The 19312-nt window shown below is 42.0% G+C and overlaps 1 protein-coding gene across 3 annotated transcripts in view; it reads left to right on the top strand.

Moving 5' to 3' along the window:
* ARHGAP20 (Rho GTPase activating protein 20) overlaps positions 1 to 19312 on the top strand; it is a 75365-nt gene that overhangs the window by 52062 nt on the left and 3991 nt on the right. For all 3 annotated transcript variants that reach the window (XM_033146270.1, XM_033146269.1, XM_033146271.1), the window contains exons 4-11: positions 4259 to 4408; positions 6455 to 6496; positions 6924 to 7008; positions 9129 to 9206; positions 10151 to 10217; positions 12999 to 13187; positions 17832 to 17977; positions 18086 to 18247. In XM_033146270.1, coding sequence (XP_033002161.1) covers positions 4259 to 4408; positions 6455 to 6496; positions 6924 to 7008; positions 9129 to 9206; positions 10151 to 10217; positions 12999 to 13187; positions 17832 to 17977; positions 18086 to 18247 — 919 coding nt within the window. The remainder of the gene's footprint in view (positions 1 to 4258; positions 4409 to 6454; positions 6497 to 6923; positions 7009 to 9128; positions 9207 to 10150; positions 10218 to 12998; positions 13188 to 17831; positions 17978 to 18085; positions 18248 to 19312) is intronic.

Below are 19312 nucleotides of genomic sequence, written 5' to 3'. Positions count from 1 at the left end.
TGAGCGTGGAATTAAGATAAATAATGTGCTTGGGGAACTTTTCATCTAGAAGTCCAGATGTTCATCACCTGTATGTAGTGCATAAGGAAATGACAATTGCTTTTCCCTGCTTACAGGAAACTTGAGGGCCTTTGTGATGTTGGCAGCCATAACTTCACCTTCGGTCCTGGCCATTTGCATATCTGGCAAAGATATGGGAGGAAAATATCAAGAATGAGTGTAGACTTAATCCCACTTCAGAAATAACACCTTATGGATTCCGTCAATACACAAATTAGCCCCTCTTTCTGGCATCTGAACATGCAGCCTGAACATCTGTTGCAGAGAAGCTGTATGTGTGAAAAATCCACATGATCTGGGAGAGGCTTTGGAGGGCAGATATAAAATTCGTGGCATGCTATGATTTAAAAGAGAACTGCATGAAAATGCACTACAGGTGGTATTTAACACCTGTCAAACTGGCCAAAATGTTCAGATCTAGGTGAAACACCTGTTGGAAATGCAGGGAGGTGGAAGGCACATTGAGACACATGTGGTGGAACTGTAAAAACATCAGAGAATTTTGGGAGATGATCTATAACAAACTTTTAAAAATGTTTAAATGCTCTTTCCCCAAGAAGCCTGAAGCCTTCCTGCTAGAAATAATGAGTAATGAAATGTCAAAGAAATTCAGGAGAATTTTCATGTATGCTACAGTAGCAGCCAGAATTTTAATCGCAAAAGGTTGGAAAGGAGAAGCTATCCCATCCAAATTAGACTGGCAAAACAAATTGGGAGAATATGCAGGACTAGCCAGATTATCAGCAAGGTTCCGAGATGTTACTGATGAGAAATTCAATAGAGAGTGGGATGTATACAGAGTTTATTTAAAAGAACATTGCAAAAATATAAATCAGTTGGCAGGTCTGGATTGACTTTCTGCATGTACTAGGAGAATCTTATAAAATTAATGTAATTGGAACAACCTAGAGGAGACAAAGTTTAGTGTGCAGATAAAGAATGTAATCTGGGAACCACAGTGGAGGGACCGGAGGTCATCTTGAATCCAACTACAAATTGTTACATACAACAAGCAGCAGCTTTGGAATGAATGAATGTTTGTTTGTTTTTGTTTTTATTTTCTGTTGATCTTTAAAACCAATAAAGCATATATTTTAAAAAAAACACATGATCAGGGGCCATTTCACAGTTCATTATCACATGACACCCTTGTGTGTTCAGCTGTAAAGTCTTTTTTGCTACAGGTGTGCTATATGTACAGGAGCCAGAGGGTAGGGTCAGTTAGTAGGGTGTAATTTCTGAAGAGGGCTATAGAAATGGGAGCATCAACCAGAAGAGTTACTGTCTAGAACACAACTGATTTGACTGTGCAGAAGCTGAGGAAGCAAGAACATAAGTTTGGTGAATTGGGGCATTTCACAGACATGGCCACCACAAAGAAGGGGCTGTAACTGAATAGAACTGAAAGGATATGGCGGGGGGAGGTGAGGTAATGATACCTGTGAGGCAGTGGAAACTCTTGGAAGCGCTAATCTAAATATGCTGTTTCCATAGGATTTAGAGTAATGTTCATTTGAATTATGCTCATTAAAAGTAAATTACCAATTGAGCATGGGACAGATCTGGGTTAAGCCTGATTTTATATTATCAGAAATTGGGAGCAGCTCTGGTTGCTTTAGCCCATAATCCTAGGTGTGTTATCTATAGCACCTTACTTAGCTTGCAATTTGCATCTTGCAACTTTTTCTACAAGCTGATCTCATGACTACAACATCCTACTTGATTTTTATACTTATTCTTTATTTTTTCTTCTTGTGTAGCATCTTGCCTGATTAAGAGTTCTAAGAATTCAAAGCTTTACACAATTTTGTGACATTCTGCTTGTTCCTAATAAGGGCATATCCCAACAGCAGATTTGGAAGGATATTTTAAACAGAGCAACATAGCTACTTTCTGTTTTCCCCCTTGCATTGCGATTGGTTGCAAAAAAAAAAAGAGGGGTAGGAAGTTTACTTTAAAAAGGTAAAGGTAAAGGACCCCTGACAGTTAAGTCCAGTTGCAGACGACTCTGGGGTTGCGGCGCTCATCTCGCTTTACAGGCCATGGGAGGCGGCGTTTCTCCACAGACAGTTTTTCCGGGTCATGTGGCCAGCATGACTAAGCCGCTTCTGGCGCAATGGAACACCAAAACCAGAGCAGTGCACGGGAATGCTGTTTACCTTCCTGCTGGAGCAGTACCTATTTATCTACTTGCACTGGCATGCTTTCGAACTGCTAGGTTGGCAGGAGCTGGGACCAAGCAACGGGAGCTCACCCCGTCACAGGGATTCGAACTGCCGACTTTCTGATTGGCCAGCCCAAGAGGCTCAGTGGTTTAGACCACAGCGCCACCCGTGTTCCAAGGAGGTTTACTTAGTGGATTTGAAATGTTGGTTCCTATTCAGATTTTATTTGAGGCTGGCTCCTAGGAGATGGCCATTCGTACAACTCCATTATTGTAAACCAACTCTGTACTGTTGTTGATTCAGGCAATTTGCGTTGAAGTGGTTTCAACAAAGAGCTATTGTATTTTAATATTTTGTTGGAAGCCGCCCAGAGTGGCTGGGGAATTAATAATAATAATAATAATAATAATAATAATAATAATAATAATAATAATTAATAATAATACTGGAGCAGGAGCTATGATAGGGAATACAGAAGTATGATTCTCAGAAGGCACTGTCTACCTAGAATGCCTGGGGAAACATCAGTGGAACTTGAGAGAATTGTCTGATCTTGCCCAACTCCTGTTCATTTCAGTGAGGTTTGCATTGGAGGCTCTTCCCAGTGAGTTTTGTCCAGAGCTATGTTTACATCTGTGGATATTTGAACTGGTGCCAGTTCCTCTGCGGCACAGCATCCAGCCACAGCTGTTAACAGACTAGATATTAAAAGCTTTGGAAAAATAAGAGCATCATAAATGTAGGTCAGTCCTTTGAAATCCACAAGGGTCAAGTGCTTTCACATTGGAGATCCTGTAGATTGGTGAATGTGGCCTATGTTGTTTGTACTGCAAATTAGACTAATGCTGAAGAAGGAATCCCACTTTGCCTATCTCTCCCAGAGCTTGTTCTGCCCTTGCTTAGCCTTTGGGAATCCTCTTGAAATGAGACTGGGAATGTGGAACCTAAGGCCCATGTGTACCTTCCCCAAAATGAGAACATGGAGAGATACCACATTTATTTGAAAGTGAGATCTTCCTTACCCTGTGATAGAGATCAGCTACACTCCCTATAAAGAGAACGACAGGTATGTGTGTGTATGGGGTGGGGTGGGTGGAATTAAGGCATGCTCTCAGTTTCTAGTGCATCAGTTAACAATAAGCCAAACACTTCTGGACAGAAGGGACTGTTAAAGAAGGCTATTGGAACACCCACTGGAAGTTAGGTCTTCTCTGAACTCTCAATGCAAGGCTGATAGAAACTCTCACATCTGCATTTTGGTTGATGGGGCCTGCATATATAAAAGCAGAGGTGTCTAAAGTGGCTTGTAGTATAAAAACACAATATAGCCAACCAAAAGCAAGCCATATTAGAAACTTCAATACCAATATCAGCAGCAAAACCAAACAAAGCAGTAATAATCAGCAAAGCTGTGAATATGCTCAAGTCAGGCGTCTCTTCCATGTCTGTGGTAAGCCTGCTTGTCCCATTGATGTACTTCTGACAAGAGTTGAGGGGAAAGCTAAGTACATGTGACCTTCCCTTTACTTACTATGTCTGCCTTTTTATGCTTCCACACCAGGCTTCACACACAACAGAGAGCCTGAGGTAGCAAGTGTGTTCATTTTAGTTTTTATTTATATTAATGAGCTGCTTTTGTACCGAATGACTCAAAGTGGCTTGAATACCAAAGTGGCATCAGAACATTCTCTGACCTTTCTTGACATGGCTTTGAGATTACCCTTGTTTCCACTTGTAAGGGCAGATATATACTCCTGGATTCACTGTTTTTCTTGAAATACAGCATTTGGCAGCAGTCTTTGTTTCACTACAGAACTTGGTCAGGTCCAACAAACCCCATTTTTGAATTGGTGATAATCTGTTAGTTCACCCTTTTTTGCCTCCAGGGCTGTGTCAGTTGCAGCTCTTGTGTGTAGTTCCAACAGAGTCCATTGTTTTTATAGTTTTGTGCTGGCTGAAATGTGCCTGTTTCATAGTTATTTCTAACCTTCATTTGCCAGCGATGTACTATAACAGACTTCTTTTAATTACAGGTCACACTTGCATTTCAAACTGAAGAGCCAGGCACGTCTCTGTGACATGTGGACAGCTTCTTGCCTGGAAGAGGTCTGTGAGGGTAGCACTGACCTTGAGAAGTCTTTTGTTTTAGGATGGCCCACCACCAACTGTGTTGCCAGCTTCAGGTATGAGAGACTATTTGCATTGGTTGCCCCCCTTCCTGCCTGCATCCATCCAACAGCGTTAAAGTTCAAGAGTTGAAAATACCCAGTACCCTTTTTTATGAATTACCTCAATGAGAGACCTTTCATATCGCAAATGAAGTTGGTGCCGAATCATGGTTCCTTCTGCAGCTTGGAATGAGTGGAGCCCTCTGGGTCTTGCTTTTCAAAGTAACAGTTTTGTGGAGTTCTTCAAATGCACGTGAAATTATAATTTACATACATGCGAATCACACTTACTTTTCTCATGGTATTTGTGGTGCATTTGTGGTATACACCTTCTGTCTTTACAGTTTGACTGTCATGGCTTCTCTCAAAAGATTCTGGAAATTGCCATTTTGATATTGCTGCTGAGATCTCTATCTCTAGTCACCTTCACAGAGCTTCAGTTTCCAGAGTTTCTGAGGAGAGGGATGCTATTGAGGTCCTCCTGGTGGTCCCCGCAATGGATATAGAGGAGAAAAGGGAAATAGCTGAGCCAGTTGGTCAGTCCCCTCATTAACTTTTAACAGCCAAGAAGGGAAAGGGAGATGAGAAGACATAAGATAGGCTGGACCCCTTCTAGTACTAGTATCAATTGCTGTCCATGCCTGAAGGAAATGAATTTCTCCTTATGAATGGACTTCACCTCCAAAATCTGCTCGGAAGGGTTAGGGAGCAGATTTTAGGGTGTGCAGAGGTCTTCAGGGCAAACATAGGAAGGTGAAGTCCAATTTCGTGAGTGGAAGATACAGTTGTGCAGTGTTGGATTCCATCCATTGAACTTCTGTCATTCTATTAATAGAAATCCATTGGCACTTCATCAGTCATAGTAAAACCTTTATTTTTAACAACAGCAAAATGAAGTCTAATTATATTGAGATAAATCCAAGCTTTTATCATACCCTTTTATCATACCTCTCTAATTCTAGGTTAAGATTACATTTTTGCTTTCAATATTGAAGAAGACTGGGGTACGAGGATCCCCTAAGAAGATACTTGGAATATGAGTAACAGTGTAGGGCAGGCTTGTATGTAGAATGCCTTTTCTCTGAGATATTCTGTCCCAGGCCAGAACTATGTACTTTGAATCAAGCCTGGAAACAGATTGGCAGCCTGGCTTATAATGGCAATGTCTGTATGTAGAGAAAATGTATAAGGTGGCACTCTTATTTCTTGCCAAATAAATTTGACAGAAAAGTTTTGATTGTCTATGCTGCAGTCCACAACCCACTTAATTGAAATCTCGCTGATTTCTACTTTTACAGTTTTAGAGTTAGTAGGTTCTGGTTTATGGTGATAGCATAGCTTTGATTTTATGTGTCAGTGAAAAAAACATGTTTTAATAGGTACTTTTTCTTGACTGTCTTTTGCTGACTCTGAAATAGTCTGACTTTATAAATATGATGGCCTCTGTTAAAAAAGGGAATTTTAGATTTTATGTAAGCCAAGCCATTCACAATGGGAGGTAAAAAGGGCATTTGAAGAATTTTACAAGAGTTGTTATAAAGGAAAGTCCAAATATTTATGAAGTGCATGATGTGGAAGCAATTTATACTTCCCTTAACGTCCTCTGAATCCATGGGAGTCTTTGAAACACTTTCTGAGAGATGAAAAGATACAAAGACAAGAGGTACATGAATTGATGGGTTGTTTGCTAAGGCCACAGCTATTGGTGCAATTTACCAGCTGACAGTGGCGGAGCTTCATGTTCTAGCACTGGGGGCTGAGAGCAGGTGGGGCAGGGGGTGCGTTCTGGGGGCGGGGCTTGGCTGGGGCAGGGGCAGGGTGCCCAACGCAGGTGGGGGGCAGCCATGATGGAACCCCACCACAATCGCGCTGCTGGGGGCAGTGCGCTCCCTTCCTCCGCCCCTGCCAGCTGGCCTCATCCAACCAGTTTAGTTTCTCAGCTAGCTTTCAGCTTGGGCATGGAGGGAAGGATCTACTTTGAAATTTTGATTCTAAAGCTTTTATTAAGTTGGGAAATGTGGTACACAGCTATCATTTAAAACTTGTTTTTCTTTGTTTCAGTTCCGTCGATCAGAAAGAGAAGTGGCTTACTTTCCTACAAAGGTATTTCTGTTCTGCCACATTATCCACAATAGACCATACAATGTCTTGTCTGTCATTCTGAACCTAGCACAGTTCCTTGTTGCCATCTAGTTGATATGTAGTTTCATTTTGTGGCTCCAGAAACTGAAAAAGTATTGTGAAAGTAGATTAGAGAAACTGGCATGTTGCTTAGATAGCAAAATTGGATGGAGCTTTTCTTACTGAATATGATTTAATTTTGCAGACTCCAAATCTAGCCATTTGAAGGGAATAATCAAACTGTTTGTGTGGAAGAGGTCCTCCTCATTTTAAAGGTGCTTTTTAGAGGCAAGCCGTTTCAGAAGAGCTCTTCGCATTTAGAGCACCAGCATAACATATTTGCCCTTCTATTATTCTGTTGTTTCAATCTCTGTTTTGTTAAACAACTCCTTTCTGCTTGCTTTGACAGCCGTATCAAAGAAGAGAAGGAAAAAGACTATCCCAAGAGCATTCCATTGAAAATCATTGCAAAGGATATTGGAAACTGTGCATATGTAAGTGTTCATAAGCCACATTGAATGAAGAGCGCGTCAGTGCTATCGTTGTGCCTGTTCCTTGGCAAACAGCTGTGAAAATTCAAATGCCACATGATGTGTAACGCTTATTTCCGAGTACAAAATTGAGGTGTTTGTTTACAAGACCATTAACCAATACAGCACAGAGTCTTTGCAGACTATGGTTTCACATTACATGAACAAGCCATGGGCTTGAACACCATACCCCCTATCTCATCCGCTATTATGGCAAGGAGGCAGTCAGGAGCATCTGCTTTTAAACTAATCAGAACTCCCTACTGCATCCAAATGTGGGGGAGCTCTAGTTAGTTTAAACTATGGCTAGTTCAAACCATGGTTTATGACCTTGGCTTCTTCACAAACCATGGTTTATGACCACTGTTGAACAGCTCTTACTGCCAGAAAGTTCTTCCTGGTGTATAGTTGGAATCTCTTTTCTTGTAACTTGAATCCAGTGGTTTGGGTCCTACCCTCTGAAGCAGGAGTAAGCAAATTTCCTCCATCCCCCATGTGACAGCCAGTTAGATATTTGAAGGTGGCTATCATATCTCCTCTCAGTCTCCTCCTATTTCCTTTGTTGGAGGCTGTTCACCAAAGAGAAACCCAGCATCCTGCCTGTTGTTGTTTCTACAGATATATGTAGGAAACCTCTAGTAGGCATCTCAGAAGCCCTTTGAGATTTTCCCTATGCTGTACTTGGTACTCAGAAAATTCTAGTCTCCTGCATGAATTCTGCTGGGGAGCATTGTCCTAATGCTTCCTTGTTCCCCCAAAATTTCCTTGTATATCTCAGAACTGAATTCTAGCACTGCGATTTTATCCAGTCACATTTTACCAATGGTCCATGACCTTCTTTCTCATTTTTTATCGCTCTGACTCATTATAAAATTGGCTATAAGGAACTGAGGATCAAAGCGAGTATTTCTGATCATATCCTCCAAACAAAGGGCAATCATACAGATTTAAGACAGATTGAACAAAACTCAGCTGAGATGTTCGGGGAAAGGCATCTGTCAGTTCTGTGTATGCACAAAATTGTGCAGTAGTTCAGAACCTTTACAACTGAGTCACTGGAGGCTCCCTTGGACTGGTCATCCTTGAAGTACAACACAGTAGTGCCAGAAATATCACTGATAAGGCAGTAGAGTGGCAGATGGAAGCTTCCTAAATATCTGAACACTTTCTATGAAGCTCGCCTTCCCTTTTTTTTGCAAGAGCAGCTGGAGATCTTGGGGAATTGTTTCATTTTATGCTAGAGTAAGGGCTAGTTAGGGAGGAGGCATATGCAGCACAAATTATTTTATTATATTCTCTAGCCAAAGGCAAGCCTTATGCAAATCTGCTGACCTACTCCTGGGTGCCAGATGTCATTGCTTGGGGAAAATGTTACCCCCCCTTTGTTTATGTTCTGATCATTCAGCTATATCCCCAGGCCAAAATAGACTGCGTCTGTACTCCTTCGCTTAAGTCTTTTTGTCAGTTTATTATTTTTCAGTGGCTCATGCAGAAGGCTGTTTTTGATATTTTGCAGAGAAAAAACTGGCACAATACTCTGAAACCGAGAAGTCCTGTGGACATTTTTTTTTTTTACTTTATTTGCCTCACTATCTGCTAGGGCAGAGGCTTTTGCAGTTAATTATGTAATTAATTTTAGTGCATTTCAGTGGAAGAGAAGCGTCAAAAGCAATGCAGAAGATAACATTATTCACATAATGTTTGCTGACTTAAAAAACAACGATCGCATCAAACACTCATATTCACTTGCATGATTTCTGTTAGTGACCTCAGACAAACATGCAAGTTGTTAGAATTTCTGCTCTGGTTTCAGTTTCTGATGGAATTCTTCTATCTCCTTAATCACAAGTGAGGTTTCCATGCAGCCATATTATATAATTATTTAAGAATACTTTTCTGCCCTTCCTCGAAAAGGTATATGGTAAAGTTAAACATTGCTTCATCAGGTGTGTTTCTTGGGTATAAATATTACATCAAAGTTCTAGCTAACATTTTCTCTTGCAAAACTATAGGTACTTAACTACTTTTAAAGTGCTGTGATTTGGGTAATAATGTTCTCTTCAACCTCTTTTCTCCCCCAACAGTCAAAAACCTTAACCATAACCAACACAGACATAGCAAGTGACATAGTTCTCATGGCCTTGCAGCAACTTGGAATCAACGTGAGTATTCATGATGTCATTTTTAAAAATGTACTCTTTAACAACTTGCGTTATTGGCGGATGTGTGCTTACATTATCCCATAGGTAGTAGAAAGCTGTAGCACTCTCTAACTTGGGCCACCGGGAAAAATCGTTGGTGGGGGAATGAACATTAACAGGACTCCGAAGAAATATATTTATTTATCTATCTGAGTTTTAATCTCCCCATCTCTTTTCATCAGAAGAGATAATCCTTTAATGAATCTGTGCGTAGAGGAAGGCTTGGCTCTTGCTTCCACTTAGCCACCCACTTCTAAAGCCTCAGTTGGCCCAAGAGCTCGTGCAATATGTACAAAATCTACAGAAGAATGGTGTGGGGCTCTGGACCAAGTTTGTAGCTGGAGTCTGGATAAAGCAATTTGTTCTGCCTGAAATGATTTGGGATTCTTCCTCTTGCCTTAATTTTGCTTCTTAGGTCAGAGTTACGATTTGCCAAAGCTGTACGCCCTGTTTTGTAGGAGTCCCTTCCATTAACTGTGTATAAATAGCAGGACAATTGCACTGGGCTTTGAGCACTGATTCTGTGGGGGAAAGAAACTGCATGGTCTGCAGACCACTGAAGTGAACCCTGCAGTGGTACTGAAGTAGCATCCATGGTGCAAGACGTGTATTTTAAAGAAGACCAAGAGCCATGGGGATACCATCAAAGACATAATGTTTATTTCCCTCACCTATGTAATACCTAGCATAAAATACCCCATCTCCTAATACCACTCTGCTGCATATTTCCATACTCCTGGGAGCAGGAAAGCACAAAGCATAGTACCAGTTTCTGTGACTACCCTGTATAATAGGAGCTGCCTTTACTGTGGAATTGCATTTTTTTGTTTTTGTTTTATTTGGTTTTCTTCAATATAGAATTACAAACAACAAATTGCAATACCTATGTGATTGTGTTTTTAAAGGGCTCTGAAAAAGAATATCAGCTTTGGGTGAATTCTGGTAGAGAAGATGCTCCATATCCCCTTATTGGTAAGTTTCTGGGAAGTTTGCTTTTTAGTTCCTTTTCTATCCTGTCCCCTCCTCAGGGTTTATGACCACTAGCAACAGCCAAAAAGCAAGCAACACACACATAAAAGACCAAAAGGAAACCCAATCCTTACTTGCACAAGTTTGGTTGTGAAGCCAGCAATTTTTATGGTGTTCTCCATTTGGGATTTCAAATATGATTTTTTTTTTTAAGCATCAGTCCATTAAAGTTCCCTTGGGAGGGTGGCTAGTCCTTTTCAGCTGAAGATGACAACCAACTTACATGAGGCACAGGCCTACAGATGGTAATGCAGGTCTAGATCCACTTCTTTGTTTATGCAAACTGGGTAGGTAAAAATGTCTAGGATGGTGGTCTGTTTGCCAGTACATCACTAAAGATAAATAATTGGCCAGTGAAATCCAAGCATCCCACCCCCATCCTTGCAGTTAAGAGCTATTGTAGTTACAGGCTCTTAATAATAGTAGTACTGCTAGATTACTAATAACCTGGACTTTTTATTGAGAAAGATACCCATTTATCTTTTTAGATTCTGCATGTAGTCTTAATTCTATATCTGTTGGTGCAAAATATCAGGAACAGTCTTGAAAAGCAGATGGAAGGATGTTGAGTTCACAGAGTCTCTTCCCCTCAAAGTTAGAACATAATTGTCTCTTATTAAAATGGTGCCAGATACTCAAGTGATACTCCTTTTTTACATTGCCCCAGAAGCTTACCCAGAGCCCTGTTTCCATCTCTACTTGATTTGCAGTGGGAGTTGCACAGATGCAGATCAGAAGCCAAATTGGTGGCCCTTGTTACTTCAGCTTTGTTCTCTGATTCCCATTACACCCACAAACAGATTTCCGGTTTCATAGCTTCCAAGTACATTTTAAACGATTAATCTTCTGCAAAATTTCACAGAAGTGATCAAGCGCACTAGAGACTATTCCAGCATTAGACAGGATGTGTTTGAATTAATTTTAGAATATCTCCTTTTCCTTTTGGAGCCATAAAGTACCTCGGCTGTTCATATTTGTTGTGATCTGAAATGTACTTCTCTGTGCAACTCAGCAGTGGCCAGACAGATGCATCTGGAAGCTCCCAAGCAGCCTCACAACCACCCCCCCCCCCCACTTGTTTGTGGTGGTTCCATTTAGCTACCATGGCTAGTAGCAGTTGACAGATCTATACTCAAATCCAGCCCAAGGCGGTGTAGTGTAGTGTAGTGGCTAAAGCGTTGGGCTAGGACTCAGAAGATCCAGGTTCATATCCCCACTCAGCCATGAAGTGTACTGGGTGATGTTGGGTCAGTCATGTTTTCTCAACCTAGCCTACCAGAGTAGTTGTGAGGGTGAAGGACTATGTATGGCACCTTAAGTTCCTTGGAGAAAAGGTGAGGTAGAAATGTAATCTAGAAGAAGGGCTTTTTTCAGCCTGAACTTGCTAGAAATCAGTTTGGGCACCTCTCAGGTGGGTGTCATTGCCATTATAAAAGAACAAGGGAGATGTTCAAATTGAGTTCCAGCACCTCTTTTTCTAGTAAAATAGCACTATTTAAAAGTAATGAAACATTTGGGTGCCTGGGGAAACAGATAAGATGACATTCCTCACATCTCCCAATTCCAGATGCAGAAGTTTATAGGACTGCCAGTTAGGTATTATTTCAGCACTGGCGGTGGAACAGTGACCTCTATTGCACCTGAGGGCAGCAGCTTGTCTTAAAGGGTACAAGAAGGTCTTGTGGTGGGAAAGATGAAAGTAAATGGGCAAAAGTAGCTAAACTAAGAACTTGTGGAAGAGCTTCAGATATTTAAATAGCTGAAAGACTGTCAAGTTGGATGCAGAACCTGGTGCCTTCCAGATGTGGCTCAGCTCCCAACTCCCTCCAGCCTCACACAGTATGACCCCAGTTTCCCCATCTCTGCAGCAAAGGATAAGGAGCCCTATGTTGAAGCTTCATCCGGTCAACTGGGCCACCAGAAACACATCCTTTGGCTGGCTGGTGCCAAAATGCACGTGTATGGGGCATTTCATTTCCCTCTTTTCTGATGTTTAGCCTTATGCAGCCAAAACAGGCTTGGGAGAACCCTGAAGTTTGCCAAAGTAGGGGAAATAAATATTAAACCCTAAAGTCTTGGGACCCAAAGCAGCCCAAGGAGGGTTGAGTGTGATCAGTGCCCATGCAATGGTGACTGACTGTTGAGGGCAGGAGAGTGAAAACCAGGAATACAGTGGAGGAGAGGGAACCCCAACCTGGGGGCATGCCAGGCTGCAGCAGTCTAAAATCATGCGAGTAAAATGAGCACCAAACTGCTAGCTAAAGTTTCGGGAAATGAGAGAGAACAGATAGTGAGGCTTATCAGAAGAAACATTGCACGGAGATCATGGTGTAGTGCAGTGTTTTTCAACCTTTTTTGGGCAAAGGCACACTTGTTTCATGAAAAAAATCACGAGGCACACCACCATTAGAAAATGTTAAATTTTTTAACTCTGTGCCTATATTGACTATATAAAAAGTAATTCTCTTGAATTTTTCAATTTTTCCCACGGCACACCAGGCAACATCTCACGGCACACTAGTGTGCCTCGGAACAGTGGTTGAAAAACACTGGTGTAGTGTATGTCTGGTAGAGTGTATTTATTCCGAGGCTGCTGTGTGTTTTCTTTCTTTGTTTGTTTTTAAAGAGATTGTAAATATCATTGCAGCATCCTTGGGAGGTGCTCATTCGTTGCCTGACCGCCACTCGGTGAAAATTAAACCCTCTTCCTCTTTCTTTGATAAGGACACGAATATCCATTCGGAATTAAAATGAGCCACATTCGTGACACTTTGCCTCAAACCCAGGAATCAAAGGACTGTGTCTGCCCTCTGGAAGTTCAGGAGGCCATCCTAATTGAGCAGCTGCCCCGCGAGCGCCAGTGCCAGTTTGTAATCAAGCCAAGGCACCTGGCCACTGGCCATGAGCTGAATGGTGAGTCTCTCTGCTTACAGAAGCTTCGTTCAGAGAACCTTTGTTAGATTAACTCTGTGTGGTAACAAGCCAGCATCCATCCTGGAGAATGGGCAAAAGGAAGCACAGGGGCAGCTAGACAGGGGGTCATGCCAAACAAACTTCTTACTCCAGGGTTAGGTGGAGGTGGGGGTGTTTTAAGAATTATTTTCTTATTAGGCCAAAGCTTTACTTGAAGCCAGCCAGAGCTCACAAGGAAATGGCCAGATTTCTTCATTACAGAGTATGTGCTTGTGAATGACTAGAGCTTTTGTTCAAAGCAATCATACTTCAGCTTCAGAAGGCCTCCTCGGCTTAAAGAGAGAACACATTGGGTCTAGCTGTCCCTTTTTCCACTGTTTTTTTCATAAGTGAACATTTCCCAAGGCTTACCTGAATGGTTTATCAGTAGTTTTGCAATTTATTTATATATCATCAATTCACATTTCTGGTCTCCTCTTGAGGACCTTGGGGAAGTAACAATACTTTAAATGAGGGGGAGGGGTGATTGTGGGGTGGACTGCACATTTGAACTCTCTCATTGCAGTGTTGCATCAAAGGTTATGGCTTCTGGAACCTCTTTTTTGTGAGTTGAGGAACTCGTGAACATTTGCAGAGGAGCTGCTGTGTGTGTCACAGAGGATTCTGGAAGGTGGTGTGGGATGCCCATGCAGCTCCCATGGGATTCCTGTTGATCTTCTCACTGTTACTTCCTATGACTTTGGCCTATAGGAGGGAATGGGCTTCTATTGAGAATTGCGCTCCCTTGGATGTAAGCTGTCAAGGGCTGCCTACAGACTGGCCTGATCCGAAGCCAGTGGTGAATGCAGCCACTCACTTCTCTTGTTTAGCCCTCCCACCAACACCTCTCCCCTTTCCCTGCATTCAGTTATGGTGGGGAAGCTTGTTTGCTAGATGAAATGCTAGATAAGCTTCCAGTTATGAATTTGGTGGGTGGGGCAGTCTGGATGAGATGCTGGTTCCCATAATCTTGTAGAAGAGGCTGCTGAACCAGCGAAAACAGTTCCTTTGTTAAGATAATGGCTTTGGTTGGCCAGTTACATATTGCTATTTACTATATCCAAAGAGGTGGCTCTGTTGCCATAGAGATGAATGGATGGACCATTTCCTATCTCACCTGACTGGATGCTACCATCATTTTAGGATGGAGAACAATAGGACAAGTGGGGGCGCTGTGCAAGAGAGAGTTGTGTGTATAAGAATTTGGCTGAAACTGAAAGCTGGGGACACAGAAGCATGTCTTGCTTTGTGCTGATCCCAAACTGTGGCTGCGGGGGCTTTCCTGGAAACCTGATGGGGAAGCAAGATCTGTTGGGGTGGAGCTCCTTCAGCCTGTGCTCGGGTTGTGTATATGGGTAAATGAAACCATATATTCTAAAGACACCACCATCTCCACTGACTATAATTCCATGGAAACTGAACCCTGGGTAAGCACAGGCACATCAGCACTTTCTTGCTGCCTGGAGATTGGAGTTGCACGCAACAATACATAGAAGACTTTGCCTACTGTTTTCAGAACTACAGCTTTGCATTTTTTTGCGTAACAGAATGTAATGCCACTATCTAATGTAAGTGAATGTATTGTAGCATAGCTGCTCCAGTCACAGAAGACACCTGTCTCCTCTGCCCTCCTGCCCAGGCTCCTTGCCGCATGGTTTGCTATTTCTGAAGCAACTTTGAAAGTATAATGGACATGTTTATGCTCTTACCCATCACAGTCAGCAAAATGCTCCAAGTGCAATGACCAGGGCACCCTACTTGTGAAAGCGGAAGTAGTTTCCAAATTTAGCCTCTCTTATGACCTCTTTCAGATTCTCTTCTTTATTTTGTTTGGGGTGGTGATAATTTCCACATTGAAGCTTCATATAATGCTTCTCTGAACCTCCAGTATCTCTGTTGCATCCACACTCTGCCCCTTCTTATCCACATTCATATTATGACTCTTTATAGCTTATCTTTTCCATCTGGTCTGGGCAGACACTTCTTGCCAGGCCACTTTGTTCTTCTGTATTCATCAGTTTGTTCTCTGTTCTCTGCGGAGTTATTTGGCAACAGAAGCACCCCCTTGTGGTTATTCAGTGCTACAATAAGAAGCATTGCTCAGTAAACCCTACCGGACTTGCATATATTCATTATTTTTTTCTTGAAACAATGATGGCTAGAAACTTAAGAATCTCAGCAAAGCATCTGAAACTCCCGGCTTTGTTGCTTTGTGAAATGGTTGTATATCTTTGCTATCTTTAGCCTCTTCCTTGGAAGAAATGACAATTGTTGAAAGTTAGCAGTCCAAAATCCAGAGAATAGTCTGTTGCTGCATCATTGCTGCAGATGTTGATCTGATTATATATATATATATCTCACACAAATGCCAGTAGGAGGCTACTGGGAGCTGCATATAGAAGTGGGTTGTTATTTATAAAAATGTTAGTGCAGATGTCTTTGGCTTTTGATACAGAACCTGACCTTCCTTTGTCTCATTGTACTTCCTTCTGGACATCTTTTCTGCCTGCTGAGATGCCATATGACAGCTGCCCAGGCTTTCCAGAATCCACCAGCAGTGTGAAATAAGTTTGCATAGGAATTAGATTGACAATTGCTTCCAAAATGGATGTGCATTGCCTTGCAAGGCAGACACACTGCAGCTCTGTTATTTGACACAGTCAACTGGCCAAGTCACAACTTGAGTACAAAAATATATCCAAACCATTCTGTGTAAAAGAAGCCTTTCCTTTTTGAGCAGGTTTCCACCCCCCTCCCAATATTCATAGGCAGATGTCCCAACATTCGCTTCTCCACACAGTGTTTTATATTGATATTGCTAACAATGTGATTTATTTTATCACTGCAGAGGGTCTGCCCTCCAAGTATTTATATAGCCGTCTCTTCATCAGCAACCAAGCACTGTCATTTGATCTCAAATCTTAGTAACTGAAGAAACACAGAAGTCTGCTGCACCAGTAGAGCTGTAGTGTTGGATACAACCCAGTATTTTTGGATCGATTTTATGCCAATTACATTGATGCAAATTACATTTGTCTTCTCTTGCCTACACGGCTTCCCCATTCTCTTCCAGGCACAATTCAAATGCTGGTTTTAACTTATAAAGTGCTAAGCAGCTGCAACCCAGCACTCCTCCATATCGCTCACATAGGAAACTGCCCAAATCGTAATGCTGCTATACATATCTACAGTATCTGCCTGATGCAACCATATTGAAAATCAGCAGGGACTTCGTGAACTTGGGGTTACGTCAACTGCTTCTGGTTCCAAGAAGATAACTGCTACTGCTGGTCTCTCCTCTGGCCAGCTGCCATGGTAACACAGAGGGTGCAGCTGGCTGCTGAGTCTGGACGCCTTAGGCTCCAGAAAGGTGATTGCTGACACTGTCACCCAGTGCAGCATCAGATTCCTGAATAGTTATGTTTCTAGATCTCATGGTTTGGAAAGACAATTAAGCAAAGAACTCCTACCCCAGAATTTGCATTCAAAAGCAAGCCAAGCAGTGATAGTTTTCACCAGGCTGCCATGCAGTTGGTATTGTTTTCATTTTCACATCATTGAATGTTTTGTGGAAAGAATTCGCCAGCCAAACAAGTTTAAAACAAGCTTTAAAACAAAATACATTTTTCAGTCAAGTGCTGCTGACTTTTAAGCTTTTAGCTAAAAGTATTCCTCCCACTCCCATAAGTTAAAGTGAACTTCTGTAATTACATGCTGTACAACAAAAACAATTTTCCCCTGCCTGAAATCGTATAGGGTAATATTGCATGATTAATATTTTGCTGTATAACATGGCCAGGGATGGGGAACCGTTTTGGTTCTAATGATCTCACTGCCATTTTTAATCATTATTATATTTCTTTATTTGATGGGTTTCTAGTCTGCCTTTTAGATTATAATACACTCCCAAGATGGTGGCTTTGACAGATGGAAGGGCTTATGGCTAGAGCTGGAGGAGGTACATGCGTTTGAAATTCTGTGCACTATCAGAACTTTAAAGCTTTAATCAGAAGCGGTCGCCTTTTTGTACAGTTACATTGGACATAATTGGCCTTTCTGTGCTCCTTCCCCCTGTGAAGGGAAAGCAACATGGGGAAAAACAAAAACTACCTGCAACTGCAAAAGTTTCGGGGTGGTACTTTGTTTGCATTAAGTCCTGTAATTTCCTACTGAAATACCATAACTATTCATGCCACAAATATCTGAGGTAGCGGGGTTGATCCCACTTGCATTGCACTAACCCCCCCCCCCAAACAGTAATACTGTTGTAGCATTGGGGAAGTATAGCAGAATAAAGCTGAATAAATCCAATCCTAGTGCAATGTTTTTGTGTCATGAGCATGTTGCAGAATGTAGCTGCAAAGTACCCATCTGGAGAAGGCCTTAGTGAGCTGGATTTCTAAAATATGCCCTTCATCGTATGAATGCAGCTATCACTAAACACAGTTCTAGGAATTCCTCTTAAACCCATGCACGTTACCATATAGTGCGGGTGCCAAACGGAAGACAGTTGGTTCATCGCAGCCACTAAAGAGAAGGAAATAAAGGATATGACATGAATTTGTGTGGTGTGGTGTAACAAGAAACCTCTTTCTTTCCTTGCAGAGTGTAGCCAAAAGCAACTTAAAAGGAAAAGATCCACTATAAACTGGGCCTTCTGGAGAGGTGCAGAATCTCCCCCTTCCCCAACATCTGCCCAAGGGAAGCTATTCGGACACCCTCTCCCAGACAAGCTGCCCAAGCCAATCTTTGTAAGTATCCCATACATTCAGTGACTGGTGACTGAACTTCAGTAGGACATACGGCAACCCTAAATATGCATATACATATACATATACACATTTCTTTTTCTTTAACAGGACATGCTTTCTTTCCTGAACCAAGAGGGGCCTTTTACTGAGGGCATTTTCCGACGTTCTGCAAGTGCAAAATCTTGCAGAGAGCTGAAGGAGAAGCTTGATTTGGGAGCTGAAGTGAACTTACTCAGCGAGTCCATTTTGGTGATAGCCTCTGTGCTAAAGGTAGACAGGAATTTGTCCTCCTCCATCCCCTCTACCACCCTCTAGGATTTATGTTATGGGTTCTGTAGCCTAGGATGTTAAGAGCTGCCTTTCTTTCTTTTTTTGAACCAAGTTAGACTTCTAAAATAGTCATCTGTGTTGATCTTATCAACAACTGGATTATGGGCATTCTTTAACTATTTTTGGACTCAAGAATAGGATTTCCTCTGGGCAGCCAATTCAGATCTGCTCTTCCATAACTGAGCCATCCTTTAGTCTTTTGTTGTGGCCATGGTAGATCTCTTACTCTCCTCTATGGGCAGGTCCACAGTGCAGGGATGGGATGACGCCAGGACGGTAAAGAAATTCCTGCCCGGTCTTGTGATTTTACAGGGCTTTTAAAAAAGAAAACAAACCTTGTGAGGCATTTTAAAGAAAATGTAACATCTTAGTAAGGAGAGAGAGAGAAATCAGAGCAAGTATCTTATCATAGAGCCTTCTGATGGCTTTCAGGATGTTCTATAATGGAATGTGGTAGTGTCTAGATTAAAAGAAATGTTAGTAAATAGAATGATCTACTCTTGGGAGAGTAAGCTGGGATAACTGGGGCCACAGGGTAACTTCATAGTGGGATAGGTTTCAAAATGCAGGTGCTTGATGCCAAACACTTGCTGATGGGTGAAAGAAGGAATAGCTACCATGACACCCTCCAGATGTTGTGCGTTCCAACTCCTATCATCCCTGGCCATGCTGGAGGGCACCACATTGGTCACCCTTTCTTTAATACATAAGGAGATGTTTTATTTGCTCCTTTGGAATTTTGCCCTTCTTCCAAGGAGCTATCCAAATAGATTTGTGTAGTAAGCCTAAGAGGTTGGTTGGTGCTGAATTGCATACTAGGGCTACCCTGGCTGTGTTGGACTTTGAGACAACATTTTGTTATTCTGCACTGGCTGATAACAGATTAATTTTTTCAGTCTCAAACCTGCTAATGAGCTTCCCATAGGAATCTGGTTGACTGCTGTGCAAGCAGAATGCTGGACTAGACAGGCCTTTGGTCCAGCAGGGCTGTTCTTAGCATTATGA

The sequence above is a fragment of the Lacerta agilis genome, chromosome 4, assembly GCF_009819535.1.
Source record: "Lacerta agilis isolate rLacAgi1 chromosome 4, rLacAgi1.pri, whole genome shotgun sequence".
Taxonomy (NCBI): Eukaryota; Metazoa; Chordata; class Lepidosauria; order Squamata; family Lacertidae; genus Lacerta; species Lacerta agilis.
This window is presented reverse-complemented; position numbering and strand designations above follow the sequence as displayed.